This window comes from Acanthochromis polyacanthus, chromosome 22 (genome assembly GCF_021347895.1).
Source record: "Acanthochromis polyacanthus isolate Apoly-LR-REF ecotype Palm Island chromosome 22, KAUST_Apoly_ChrSc, whole genome shotgun sequence".
Lineage (NCBI taxonomy): Eukaryota > Metazoa > Chordata > Actinopteri > Pomacentridae > Acanthochromis > Acanthochromis polyacanthus.
In genome coordinates this window covers 13,139,540-13,154,382 of record NC_067134.1, presented here as the reverse complement: position 1 = coordinate 13,154,382, position 14,843 = coordinate 13,139,540, and the positions used below count along the sequence as shown (strand labels likewise).

The 14,843-nt window shown below is 38.8% G+C and overlaps 1 protein-coding gene across 2 annotated transcripts in view; it reads left to right on the top strand.

Annotated features, from left to right (window-relative positions):
- The window catches only part of cd99 (CD99 molecule), a 28,760-nt gene that overhangs the window by 1,179 nt on the left and 12,738 nt on the right, over positions 1 to 14,843 (top strand). For both annotated transcript variants that reach the window (XM_051943448.1, XM_051943449.1), the window contains exons 2-9: positions 3,371 to 3,403; positions 3,490 to 3,549; positions 5,710 to 5,757; positions 6,259 to 6,297; positions 6,833 to 6,886; positions 7,242 to 7,319; positions 13,791 to 13,823; positions 14,630 to 14,650. In XM_051943448.1, the coding sequence (XP_051799408.1) occupies positions 3,371 to 3,403; positions 3,490 to 3,549; positions 5,710 to 5,757; positions 6,259 to 6,297; positions 6,833 to 6,886; positions 7,242 to 7,319; positions 13,791 to 13,823; positions 14,630 to 14,650 (366 nt within the window). The remainder of the gene's footprint in view (positions 1 to 3,370; positions 3,404 to 3,489; positions 3,550 to 5,709; positions 5,758 to 6,258; positions 6,298 to 6,832; positions 6,887 to 7,241; positions 7,320 to 13,790; positions 13,824 to 14,629; positions 14,651 to 14,843) is intronic.

Sequence of the window (14,843 nt, the reverse complement as noted above, 5' to 3'; positions counted from 1 at the left end):
CAGTTCTGTTTAATACTACAGGGATGAGAATTTTCCGTGGATCCGCGGAATTCCGCGGATTTTATCATTGCCAGGGTCATTCTTGTGAATCGTTTAAATTCGAGGAGAAAATTTTTTTGGGGGGGTGAGGTATGTTTATGGTCAGCGAGTCCTAATATCGAACGGCTGCTAATATCCACCGCGCTGAATGCTAGCTGCCACTCAGTGAGAGCAGTCATGTACAGTACTGTAATCGAATCACCGTGAAGTGTAGAGTCCAGGGATGGGAATTTTCCGCGGATCCGCTGATTTCATTAGAAGTTTGAACACTTTATTGTCGCTGATAGTCCCGCGAGATGGTAACGACATTAACGATAGCTTGTTAACGACGATTGTAAACGGCCCAGCGATTGGAAGTCGCTGCGCCGCCACCGCACACATATCTCTTGTCCCCCCCCCCCGTCAACAACTTTCCGCTTGAATCAGAACTCGCTGATCCCATCCCTGATACTATGCACTTGGACTACAGGAGGTTCTGTGTTGGCTTGCAGGGAGCATTGTGCGGTTTCAGCTAGCAAAGGGCCACCATGACAGAGACTTCTGTGGCTCATAATGGCTACTGGCCAGCGCCTAAATAAGGTGTCATCAGCTATGGAAGAACATCCACTCATCCATTCATGATTATTAATCAGAAATGAGGCTAAGTTTGCATTCCTAATACACATGTAAATTAGACTTTTTTCCCCTCATGGCAAGCTTTTAAAAAACTGTATTAAGGGTTTGACATATTTTTTGAGAGACTAAAATATTGTACATTTATTGACTCAGTTTTGATATTTCATTAAAGTACTGAAGTATGCGAGGTAAATCAAAACCAGACACTGGAATATTTGGAAATATTTTGCACTTAAAAAAAAACCAAACAGTACAAACTGACCTGGGGTTCCCAAACTTTTCTGTACAGCTGTATTCTAGATTTGAGGATGCTGACTGCGGATCTCATTAATAACAAGGTTTTTACAATTGTTACACAAAGATCTTCGACCGCTAAATCCCGACTTGCTAAAAATGTTTATTTCATGATTTCACTGTCCTCAGTGGTAGCTGATATCATTACGTTTGGATAGAAAATGCAAGTTTTTCCCTCCTTTTTTTGGAATATTTGCCAGACAGAACTGGAAACAATTTGTCAAACAGCATCCAGTAAGCATGCTTATTTTCATGTTCGAAGATTAAAGTTTGGATTGCCTGCAGCTCAGAGATTGTTACAGGGTGAGATCATGAAAGGACGAAATGAGACCTCAGGATACCGAAGTGCTGATCCAGCAGCAGGTTTTAAAGGAAACTGAAATTTGAAACAATGCAATTAGCTAATTATAAAGGCTGCAGTTTGGGTTTAATGTTTTTCAGTATGTTTAACTCAGAGTTTAAACTGTAGTGTCCACAGTTTCACCAATTCATGCCACCCTTGTGTGACAGTCATGGTTTGATGACGTCTCATGTGGTAATGCTCATATATTGAAAATATATTACTCAGTGACTCCTGGACTGAAGTTTGACTTCTAAAAAGTACATTACAAATCAGTGAATTTGTTAGGTTTCTCCTATATTGTAATATTAGGGCGGCATAGCTCGGTGGGTAGAGCGTCTGTCTCGCAACCCTCTGGTTGCGGTTCGATCCCCCGGCCCGTTGTGCTCATGTCAAGGTGTCTCTGAGCAAGACACCTAACCCCTAATTGCTCCTGATGGCTTGTGGTTAGTGCCTTGCATGGCAGCTCCTGCCATCAGTGTGTGAATGTGATGTATCATGTAAAGCGCTATATAAATACAACCATTTAATATTGTAGGGTCTTTACCTTACTATAGAAAGTGACAGTGACTGCTAAGAGTTGGTTAGTTTATTTTCTGGATTAACCGGTTGGTCATTTGGTTTATTTAATGTGAGAAAATACCTAAAAAAAAAACAAAAACTGACGTTTTTACAATGCTCGCTCAGTATAATTAACAATCCCTGAAAACAACAAGTGGCCCTATAAAAACAGTTTTTTTTCCATTTTGATTTGGAAGAACCTTTGTGATAAATCAGACCACATACTTTAAGCCATATTTTGTAACTTCAGTTATTGCTGCAGGGCAGGAAAGTTTATTACAGCAGTGTTGTGACAATAAAAACTGACAAGAACAATGGACGAATATGGCAGTGAGGTGACAAAATATATGACAGTTTTGCAAAATGTACAGACGCTTTTGCAGCTATAAGGTTTCAGCATCACAGCATGCATTACATTTAGGTATTCTTTGCTCTCCTTTGTTTTCATCTGTAAGTTCTTCCTGTATAAAACCGGATGAGGGCTGGCAGAGGAAGCCACCGGCATGCTGCTGTGAAGTAACTGGCACGCTCTTTGGTTAAAGGAGACCTTTTGCAGTGCAGTCACACTTAAAGCAACATAATCAGACAATATCATTGGTAATCATTATTTATGCTGTCAAAGCTTGGAGGACATGGTAAGAATGCCAAAATCCTCAAAACAGATATACTTTTAGTGCGGTTTCACTGTGGAACAAAAAAAAACAACAAAAAAACGGAAGTAATCAGATTTGAATGGCCTCAGCTGGTCTGTACATAAATCTACGCTTTGTGACAGAACTGTAACTTTAAGCACTCATGGAATGAAAACGTCTTTGAACATTTATTTGAATAGTCAAACATCCACCCAAACAGTTACTGACAGTTCAGTCTCTTTTATAAAACATCTTGCAAAAAGCCACAGAGAAAAAGAAGCTACAAAATACAAATTTATGATTTTTTTGTGGGGGGGGTAAAACACTCCCAGTCTCAGTCATGGACCTTGTGTATGACAAGAGGCTGGGTATAGTAAGCTTGTATCCCATGTTTTCTTCTTGTTTGTTCACTTATCTTTTCAGCTTATTAATTTGGAAAGCACATTCAGACAGAAACTGATCATTTTCTCTGTAGCAGTCTTTATATTTGCTGGAAGACTTTTAGTGTGAAAGAACTTTTTTTTTTAAATCAGTAGTGAAGTCAGATGAAAAAACTGAGATAAACTAAATCGCCTTATGCATAAAGCTTTAACCTGTCCTTGAGGGTTTTTTTTTCCACACTGTCAGTCCTTTTACTCTGGAATTCTGCTCACTAGTGACTCATGCTATTTAGAGCTGCTCTGTGTGTCAGTCGGTGCTGCCATAGCAACCAGGAAATACACTGTGTGACTCGCTGCAACACTCAAACACAGACCACATGTGTTTCCAAACACAGAATATCATGACTCAGAGGTAGTTCAGTGGATTGCAGACACATACTGGATCACAGGTTAAACTGTTCTGTTCACTGTCAAATTGTAATCATGTTCCTCCTGTCTTCTTCACACAGTGTTTGACCTATCTGATGCCCTCGATAATGCGGGTGAGTGCGCTTTTCTGTATTGGGATATTTCACTGTTAAACTTGGAGGTGTCCTAACACTGGTCATTTCTTTTTTTGGACCTTCAGCTCCAACACCTCCAAAACCCAAAGAGCAACCAAAGGCACCAGAGGAGCCGAAAAATGAAGGTTTGTATCTTTCCTTATGCTGATTTTTGCATTTTTTAAAAGATTTTTTTTACTGTTTTTACTGGATACAGGGTTTGTTCATGTGCAGGATCCACATGTGCACAGCAAAAGAAAAAAAAAAAAGAAAACAATAAGTGATCAACTGGGGAGAAATACTTAAGATTTAGTTGCAAAAACAAATGTAGTGTTAACCCTCCCGTTGTCCTCATTTATGGATGTACGGTAATCAAAAAATATTGCTTCTTTGTCTGAAAAAAATCCAAAACTTCAGCAAAAAAAAATTCCACAAATTTCTGAAAATTTGAAAAACCTTCAGGAACAAAATTCCAATAAATTAAAAGTTTCCCATGAAAGTTTCATTTAAAAAACACTCCAAATTTGGCAAGAAAATTCTTGTGAATATTTAAAAAAATTAGTAAAAATCTTAAAAAAATATCTAAAGTGATTACTTATATATCACTAAAACTTCTAATAATTTCTTTTAGAACATTCACAAAAAAAAATTGTGAATGTTCTTAAGAAACATTTTTAACATTTCTTTTTTTCCACCAAAAAATATTCAAAGATTTCCCAAAAATCTTAAAAATGTGGACATCAGAAGTTTCACTGTGAAAATATATATATTTTTCCACATTTTCAAACTTTAAAATGGGTCAATTTTGACCAGCAGGACGACACGAGGGTTAAAGAATGATGTTGACCAAAAACGGGTACTCTGCTGGCAGTGTTAGCATTTAAATCAGCTCTTTATGGTGAGTGCAAAGCCATATCTGAATGCTATCCAAAGCAAAAACTTGTTTAAATTATGTAAGTAAATATAATACAAAGTGTAGAGTTTTTTGGGGGTTTTTTTCCCCATAATGCTCTTTAAGTGCAGGGAGGGCCAGCAGGTTTGAAAAAGAAGATCTCACATGCATGAACAAGAAGTAGCACGCACTAACATGCAGAGAAGCACGTATTTCAACACACACACATGGAGTGTGACTTTATTCCCAGCCATTACATTACAATGTCGTTATTCCACTGTGTCTTCACATAGGAGTTAGTTGTTTGCTCCTGTGCTAATGCTGTGTTAATATTTGAGATCTCATCTATAGAATCTTTCAAGAATAATTTTCCAGGTTATGCCAGTTGAGGTGTCAGTATACAAGACTCTTAGAATCTGAAAACATCTGGAAAATAACTGAGTGTATTTTGTGAGAATATTAAACATATATATCTGAGGGAAATATGTATTATATTGTTTTTATCTAAAGTTTTCCTTGAACTTGACATGCAGGGCTATTGCTGATGCACCCTCTATGTTTGCCAGCTTTACAAAAGAGCACATGAAGAAACCACACAGTGATCAAACAGGTTTGAAACAGGTCCATCTGACTGTCTAACCGGCCTATTTGGATGTAAAAGCAGACGTAACTGTAAAAACTGTCTGTAAAATTGAGTGTGTTAACCCATACAGGAAGACAATGACATCAAGCAAACAGCCTTTCAACCAAAAAAATGGTTATAGAACAAGAAAGTTGATGTTTTTGAATGACCAAGTCAAAATTCTGACCTTAATCCAAAGGAAATGTTGAGAAAAGACATGAAGAGAGTGGTTCATGTGAAGAAACCCAACAACATTTCAGAGTAGTCGCTGTTATATATATATATATATATATATATATATATATATATATATATATATATATATATATATATATATATATATATATATATATATATATGTCAGGGTAGAGACTGCGATTTGGTAGAGTTGGAGTTTCTACCAGTAGAGATTGTGATCGCAATCTCTACCAGTAGAAACTCCAATCCTACCAGTAGAGATTTGTCAGGGCTAAGGTTAGACTTTTAAGGTTAGGGTCAGGGGTCAGGGCAGGGGTCAGATTTAAAGTTCCATCTCTACTGGTAGGATTGGAGTTTCTACTGGTAGAGATTACAATCACAATCTCTACTGGTAGAGACTCCAATTCTACTAGTAGAGACTCCAATCACAATCTCTACTGGTAGAGACTCCAATTCTACTGATAGAGACTCCAATCACAATCTCTACTGGTAGAGACTCCAATCGCAATCTCTACTGGTAGAAACTCCAACTCTACCAAATCGCAGTCTCTACCCTGACATATATATACACACACATTTTTTTTTTTTTTGCAGATGAGCCAAAACTTGAAGCAACCAAGAAACCGCACTCCGGAGATTCCGGTAGGTTGGAATAATGTATGACTAACAGATGCATGAGCCAACAGATCCTAACAGGAATCTTTCATGTAAATAACTTTTCCCCTAAGTACACCACTGTTCAAAAGTTTGGGGTCACTAAGGAACGTTCTTATTTTTGAAAGATAAGCATTTTTTTTTTCAATGAATATAACATTAAATGAATCAGAAATACAGTCTGGACATTTTCAATGTGGTTAGTGACTGTTGGAAACAGCTGATTTTTAAAGGAATATCTAAATAAGAGTACACATTTCCAGCAACCATCACACCTGTGGTCAAATGGTACATTGTGTTAGCTAATCGTGTTGAAGGGCTAATGATGATGAGAAAACCCTTGTGCAATTATGTTAGCACATGAAGAAAAGCGTGAGTTTTCTTGGAGAACGTGAATTTGTCCGGATGACCCTAAACCTTTGAATGGTAGTGTATATTTGCTTTTTATGCTTGTTCAGCCCGTGAAATTTGTACATTTTTGATTTACAGATGGCTTTGGATTCAATCTGGAGGACGCTTTCGGACCAGGTAAAGTTGCCTGACAGGCTGATCCGAAACAAGGAATTTTTCTAATTAGGGAATGACTATTTGGAATCGCTGATTCTTTCATGCCCTTAGTAGTTAACCTTTCACTAAACAACAGTAGGTGTCCAGCTATAGCTGTAACTGTAGGCTTCAGATTTCCCCTCATGTTGTGGATGTGTGCAGGGTTCTGTGTTAGTAACAATAATAAACTATATTAGTAGACCTCTTGTCAACACAAGGCTACAAAGCGGGCACAAAAGGAAAAAATAGTCACTTGACATGAAGCAGTGAAGGAGGACCCAAATGCAGGCTCATGAGGGAGGTTGAAAAAATAATTACTATCAAGCTTTTACTGCACATGGCTTTTATTGGATATATTTGTTACATTTTTGCATTCAATTTGATTTCTTCTTATTGACATGAAATGTTGTCGTCACTTTCTACAGTTTAAAATCTGCTTTAATGCTACACTCCATGCATCCGCTGTTTTACCGTTTTTATTCAATTACTGTTGCTCATAATCTCTTCTAATCCACAGATCCCAACCCCAAAACTGACAAACCTGCTGTCAAACCACCAAGCGGTGGAGGAGGTGAGTCGGGAAATGTTTCACTTGTTCACTGACTTTACTTCTTAATTTACACAACTGAGCTATAAGAATCGCTGAAATCTACCTGAACGCAAAAAGAATGAGAAACTTTCTCTTTCAGTGTCACTAGATGTCGTTTAAGGGATGACTTTCTTTGTTCTGAGAGGGAAAAAGTTTGAAATGAGCTTTGCTTAAGCAGCTAAACCAGTTCTTGTTCAGGCTCAAATTTCCTTGTGAGAGTGCTTGTGTTGGGTGTACTACACCTGAACCAAGAATGCTTTTGTACTCTGATGTGACGATGAATCGTATCTCACTGATGGTTTTTTTTCTTACATATTGTGTCATTGGTTTGTTACAGGAGGTGGATCATTTGACGACTCAGACTTGTTTGACATTGGTGGTGGAGACTACAAGCCTGACAAAGGCCAGGGAGGACGTAAGACTTCCACATCATTTCTGCATTTAGATTTGTGTTTTAATTGCTTTGCTGCAGTCATTTTCATGTCCCTATTTTGGTTTGTAGTGCCAGTTGCTTGATCAAATGTCTCCTAAATACACTGCTCAAAAAAATTAAAGGAACACTTTTTAATCTAAGTGTTGCATCAGATCAGTCAAACATGTGGGATACTGATCTGGTCAAGTAAGTAACTGAGGGGCTTTTTAGTCAGTTTCAGCTGCTTTGGTGTTCATGAAATTAACAACAGATGCACTAGAGGGGTAATAATGAGACAACCCGCAAAACAGGAATGAGTTTACAGGTGAAGGCCTTTCCTTCCTAATGTTTTCTGACTGTTTTTCACTAGTTTTGCATTTGGCTAGAGTAAGTGTCACTTCTGGTAGCATGAGGCGATACCTGGACCCTACAGAGGTTCCACAGACAGTCCAACTCCTCCAGGATGGCACATCAACGCGTGCCATTGCCAGAAGGTTTGCTGTGTCTCCCAGCACATTCTCAAGCGCATGGAGGAGATTCCAGGAGACAGGCAATTAGTCTGGGAGAGCTTGACAGGGCTGTTGAAGGTCCTCAACCGATCAGCAGGACAGGTATCTGCTCCTTTGTGCAAGGAGGAACAGGATGAGCACTGCTATAGCTCTACATGACCTCCAGCAGACCACTGGTGTGAATATCTCTGATCAAACAATCAGAAAGAGATGTAATAAGAGTGGTCTGAGGGCCCAGCGTCCTCTAGTGCCCGCTGTGCCCGCTGTCTGGCGCCGTGGAGCTCGGTTGATCTGAGCTGCCCAGCGGGGGAAGGGGGGAGGAGCTGTATGCATCTTTGATGTTTGCATACAGTAGGTCCAGGGTTTTACTATCTCTGGTCTGGCATGTCACGTGCTGAGTGAACGTGGGGGGAGTGGCAGAGAGCGATGCATGATTAAAGTCTCCTGAGATGATAATAAGAGACTGAGGGTGAGATGTTTGCAGCTGGGACTTCACTGTGGATGAGTTCAAAGGCTGCAGCCGCATCAGCCGGGGGAGGGGATATACACAGTAATAGCTATTACATGTGAAAACTCCCGGGGCAGATAGAACGGACGCAGACTGACCGCCAGTAATTCAACATCCTTAGTGCAGAGTCGCTGTTTTACGCTATTGTGCCCAGCGTTACACCATCTCTCATTCACATACATCGCCAGACCCCCTCTCTTCCTCTTACTGCTCTCCCTCACGTCACGGTCCGCTATGACGAGATGAAAACCATCCAGATTTAGAATTGATTCCGGGGTCTGTTCGTTCAGCCATGACTCGGTAAATGGACTGCTCTCCCTATACTCCCACTGCCTGGTCAGCGCCGTAAGCTCTTCCATCTTGTTCGGGAGAGACCTCACATTTCCCATTATTACGGATGGAACGGACGGCTTGTAGCGTCTCGTCTTCTCCCGGTGCTTCGCTCCTGCTCTGCATCCTCTCCTTCTCCTTCGGAGCTCCGCTGGGACGTCCGGTCTCTCCCATTGCGGCTGCCTAGCCCGGCTCAGCGCCAACAGCTGATGCTGACTGTAAACAATGGCACCGTGTTTGAACGGGTCGCCAGCTGAGAAACTTAAAAGTTCCAAAATAAAGAGCAGAAAAAGTAGGGGAAGCACCACTTGTACATCCATTGTTGCACTGTACAAATGTGGTGCACCTACTTGAAGAATAGAATAAAAGGAAAGAGGAAAACTACAAGAAATATCTAAGAGTAAACAGAGCTGCTGTAACTGGCTGCCGCTAGCATGGCGCCATCTTGAAAAAAACAAAAACACATCCACTGTACAGTTAAGCATCACAAGAGAAAAGGTGACTGCAATCATGCTGCTCTGCATGGTGTTTGAGATGTAGGATTTTGACAGTGTGATGCGCTTTGATTTTCCTTTTATAAAAGCTGTATGAACCCTGATTCAAATAAAGTATAAACTTCATAGTTTTGTTTGTGTAGGGTCCTTTTTCTCCAAAAACCAGCGCAAGTGTGAAAAGTCAACTCCCAACCCCCGACCTTACACCCTCCACACCCACCAACCCTCCCACCACAGACACACACCCACCACTCTGATTTGCATTTGTACAGCTCACAGTATTTTCATTGACACTGGAAAGCTCCCCCCCCCCCGGGAGATCAGCCGTCCATGTCAATTCCTGACAATTCTCAGTAGTTTTTTGTCCTTCCTGCAAATTCCTGTTTACTGCCGTTAATTTGAAATTCCACAGAAATTTTCAGTGCCGTTAACTGTCGAAAATCCCTCCTTTCATGCAGTGACCCTTGTGGTATGCAACCGAACCATTCTGATATCCCTTTGAACTGCAAATCAATATTTCTCCTCATCAGTCGATGCATCTGTGGATAGCATAGCTCCAAATGTTTGCGTGGCTCTAAACAAACACTCTTTGCTTGGATCTCAGGTTTGCTAGCTCCTACCTTCAGCTGGCTTTTGTTGAGGACGTTAATCTCGGAGTTCGCTGACTTTTGCTGTCCTACACCATGAATGCTTGAATGATATATTCAGTATGAACAAATCTAATAATTAGTGCATCACTGGTTTAAACAGATTGTTTTTTTGACAGTCATGGCTCAGAGAAAGATCAGTTAATTCAAAAATGTAGCTAATTCCCAAGAATTGCTTTTTCTTGCCAATTTACATTTATAGTCTTTGCCTCGCACTTAACCACTCTTTGTTTATCGCTTGTATGTTTTAGCTACATGTCAGGAACTCCTTAATATTACTCATTGGCCTTTCTTTCCTTTGTGTGTGTTTTGTTGTCCTTCACTACCTCTGACTCAACCAAGCTGACAAAAAGGCTTCATATGTCCTCAGAAAGTGATACACTGTTTATGTAATGCCATGGTAACCACTTCTGATTTAAGTGTTTATGTAGGTTTCACATGCGCCACATGCCATTTTTTCAACAGGGTTGCCTTTAAGGGAACTGAAAATACTTGTTCATGCCAACTTAAAATAGAAATGTGTGATCAAGGCAGTAGGAGGAGTCATGCAGCGCTCAGACTGGTTTCACACAGACTTTGTGGTTTTCTTGTGAGCCACAACATGTCTCCTCATGCAGTGTTTGAAACCTTAGATCTGTGTTACATCATTTCGGGTTTTTAGTGGGAAGAATTCAAATTAGATCTAAATTATGTTACATTAAGACAGATCATTTTAATGAGTTTTGGCCAATTTACTCATAAATCATAAAAACTGTATAAACTAAAGTAGAATTTCTTTGATTATTTATTTTGCAAAAAGCAAGAAAACCTGGAATCAACATGTCATCAAAATTGTAATAAAAAATGGTGGCTCCACAGGCTAAAGATCTTTAACTGATTCTATCTTTACAACTAGTATACATTCAACATTATTTCACATGCTGAATGTATCTTCCAACAACTTGCTTTCACCTTGCTGTTTATTTTTGAGCCACACTGCATTCATTCTATTGTTTCAGCCCGCTTTATTTTCCACTCAGTCTCTCTTGTCGCCTCCTCTCTGCTTTGTGTGCAGTTCAGAATTTTTGTCACAAGACTGTTGGCCACCTTTCATTGAGGCGTGACTGCCCAGCTGCTCTGGGAGTGCAGAATTTTTTTTCCAGAATCTGATGCAAGTGATTCACTTCTGGCAAATTTTTAAATTAGATTAGATTTGATTTGGTGAATTTTACACATCGTACGTCACTCCTGATTTGTTCAGAATGTTGAAAATATCATTATTCTATCTGTTTTTACAGTTTCTGGAGCTGGTAAATGGTGTCACGTTGGTAATTTTTTCTAAAGATCACATGCCTTTCGAGTCCGAGTTGGGGTTCAGAGATTTATTCAATGCAGCTTTCTTATCCCCCCTTATTTTCACAATACGCACACACAAACACAGCCTAAAGTCTGATTTGATTTAAAGCCTGTCTGCACTGCAAATGATTCTCTAACCCTAACCTCTTACCTTGAGACTTAAAGTGTCAGTCTAGTGCAGTAAAAACCCACTGAGATTAGATTTAAATATACGTTTTTTTTTCAAATTCAGCAGATGAACCATCAAGTGGAGTGTAAATAGGAATTCGATACTGCACAGTCATGCGTGATCTGTTTTGATGTAAAGCGAAAGCCCAGATTTTTTTCTTGGAAAACTAAATTGTGTTTTGACAATCAGGAATTATACAGGGTGTCCCTAAAGTGTGGACACATAGACCCTTTAATGACCCACATCACGAATGACGTCACAGCTTTAGCTGGAGGCAAAAGAGGAAGCCCACGGCCGTGACCGAAAGGCGAAAGACTGAGGGACTAGGCTCTATCAACTTTTCTAAAATGTCGTCCTGCTGTGTTTTTGGATGCCAGAATAGGAGGAATGACATTGGCGAACGCAAATTAAAGTTTTATAGGATTCCACCGAACACTCGTGCTCAGAGGGAATGAATACAGTTGTGGTTAAATGCACTGAGGCGAAAAGACTGGACAGAGACGATCAGCTGCAGTCAATTCCAGCCATTTTCAGTACAAAAAAATCGCTAATATTCTATTTGAAAATAAAAAATATGACGAGAAATACAGGGAATATTGGACGCGCATCGCGAGGTGCATTTCCTTGAAAACGACCGATTCGTGGATTTTATACCGACTTCAAGACATGTTTTGGACAAAATATTTTACTGGCTTGTTTCGTCTGGATGTCCAAGGTTGGATTATGGCCGTTTTTTGTGGAATATTTTCATCTGTGTGTAATAAAGAACCCGGAAATGTGAGTCGTGCTGTGTACGTTGAAGCCGTGTACAGAGAAAGGATGGATGGATATTCGTTGTTTGTCGGACAAATGTGTTTTTCTCACCCGCTGTGGTAATCACATCTGAAAGTGGTTTATACCGGCGGATTCATGAGAATCTAAGCTTTCCATCGGCGTATAGTGTTTGTATAATTGCGTTTGCAGTCTTCGGACATTCTTTAAATTCCTATGCAAATTAGTAAGTGTACCGCCGGTGGTACACTGGAGTTTAACGGGTTAAAAATGCTCCAGTTTGCAGCGCAAACTCCCAGCGCAAACTATATACTCCCAGTCCTGCTTGACTTCTCGCTCCGCTTTTGCCTCCAGCATAAGCCCCGCCCACAAAAAACGTCACAATGTTTGTAAACAAATAAAGGGTCTATAGGCAACAATACATATCTTCAAGAAATTAAAATTTTAAGAACATTTTATTCAATATATTATTTTTAATGTACTGTATATATCCACTAGCGTTTACACGTTTGGGTTCACCGAGACAATTTCATGTTTTCCATCAAAACTCACACTTTTATTCATGTGCTAACATAAATGCACAAGTGTTTTCTAATCATCAATCAGCTTTTCTAAAGGATTAGCTAACAGAACGTAGCATTAGAACACAGGAGTGATGGTTGCTGGAAATGTTCGTCTGTACCCTTATGTAGATATTCTCTTAAAAATGAGCCATTTTTAGCTAGAACAGTCATTTACCACATTAACAATGTCTAGACTGTATTTCTGATGAATTAAATGTCATCTTCATTGAAAAAAAAAAATGCTTATTTTTCAAAAATAAGGACAAACTGTTGAACGGCAGTATATATTTGATAATTAATCAAACATATGTTTAATATAATAGCCATATTTAATCTCTGGAGGCAAAGAAAGTATAGTTACGGAGATTTCATTTGTGTCCAGACTTTAAGGACACACTGTTTAATAACTAATATACTGTGGCTCACTTCTTTTCACTCTAGTAAATACAGCATGCAGCATATTAGCAGCCCTGCTTTAAAATGTCCTCTAAACCTTGCTGTCATCGTATGAATTCATGCAGTTTATTATCAGTTTCTTTGCTTCCTCGTTGTATGTGTGCACAGATTTCCATGCAGAGGTTTTTTCGTAGGCACTTCGAAAAATACGTGTACAGTCAATGCTTTTGAATGAATTCTGAATATTATAGATTCAAATTGCTTATTGTTTATTCAACTATTCTTTACTCATGTTCAATTGATCTACTCAGGGTTAGTGAGTGTATTTTGCGTGGGTTGAAGTATGCGTTGCTCCCCTTTCAGAATGACAATTAAAAGCAGTCAGTTTAGATCAAACTGACTGCTTTTATTGCCTTTTCGGAGGAGTCTTCGTGGACTCAGATGCTGGCTCAGATTTCGCCCTTGTGCCTCCGCGCTGTTGTTTCGTTGGCGCATGGAAGCAATTAGTTGTTCTTCTACCAAAGAGAGAAAAGGAAATAAAAACCCACAGGCCTTCAGTTACAATCAGAACCACATGGTTTGTTTTCGAATGTCACTGTGTGATCGTATGTGAAGCTGCAGCTCCAGTAACCTGTTATTAGCTGCAGCTTAAAAGTTCCCAGCTGAACTTTAAGTTCAGTGATGAAACAGTAATGTTGATCTGCAAGTATTACTGTTGACTTGACCCTTTCTCTTTTCTCTTTTGAATCCAGGTCGTCCAGTGGACCCCAACTACGATAATCAGGGTAAGTTTTTGTCTTTTTGTTTCTTTTATTTTCCGACGTAATCGGAGTTTCTCGTTAAATAAAAGAGAGCAAGATTATACTGGCATTCCACATTAGTATATTTGCATGGTCATATTGTAATTTACAGCACCAATAATAATAGTAATAATAATAATAATGATGATGATAAGAAGAGGAACTATATTTATTTATGTACAATGCTTAAAAATAAGAATAAACAGATGCAAAAATTCAATAGGTCAATATGAAAAAAAATAGAATTATTAAAGCAAGTCACAGTTTTTTAGAGAAATAAGTTTTGCTTTATGGATTTCCTTAACGAATTCAGATATTAAAAATGTGAATTATGCACATTTTTGCCATATAAAATGCTAAATTACCTTATTAATTTAAACAATAAGCCTTTTAATTATTTATGCAAATTTACCTGGTTATGTTAAATAATGAGATTAAGACAATATTGCAATATTATTTCAAATACTAATTCACCCAACTAATTTAAATGTTAAAGTTAAAACCCCAGAATATAATTATGCAAAGTTATGAGCTACTAATTTAAAAATTGACAGCATTACTGTATGTGCTCTAACAAATCACAATAATTTGAGTTAGATTACATCACATTGAGATGTATTGTTTGCACAATAGGCTGCGAAGAATCCAGTGTTTTCATAGCTTAAACTCTCATTCAGTATTAGATACAGTTATACAGAAACATTTTTTATTATCAGTGTCATTTATAATTTAAAATAAAGTCTGACTGTAGTAGATATTAAAGATTGATTTGAATTCTGTATTCCTCACAGGTGGTGCTGATCAGCCTCCAGGTAAATCCTATCTCTGGTTTTGTTATTTTAGCTCTTAGGGCTGGGCAATCTCTTAAATTATTGATTTATTTCTTTGTTTTTGTCTCTGCATAATGTGGAAAACACGCCTCCCCTCCGCTGCCTCTGAAACAACAGCAGCACTGACATTTACATGAGCTGCTGCTGTTTGTCATCCATTCAAACCATAGACTGT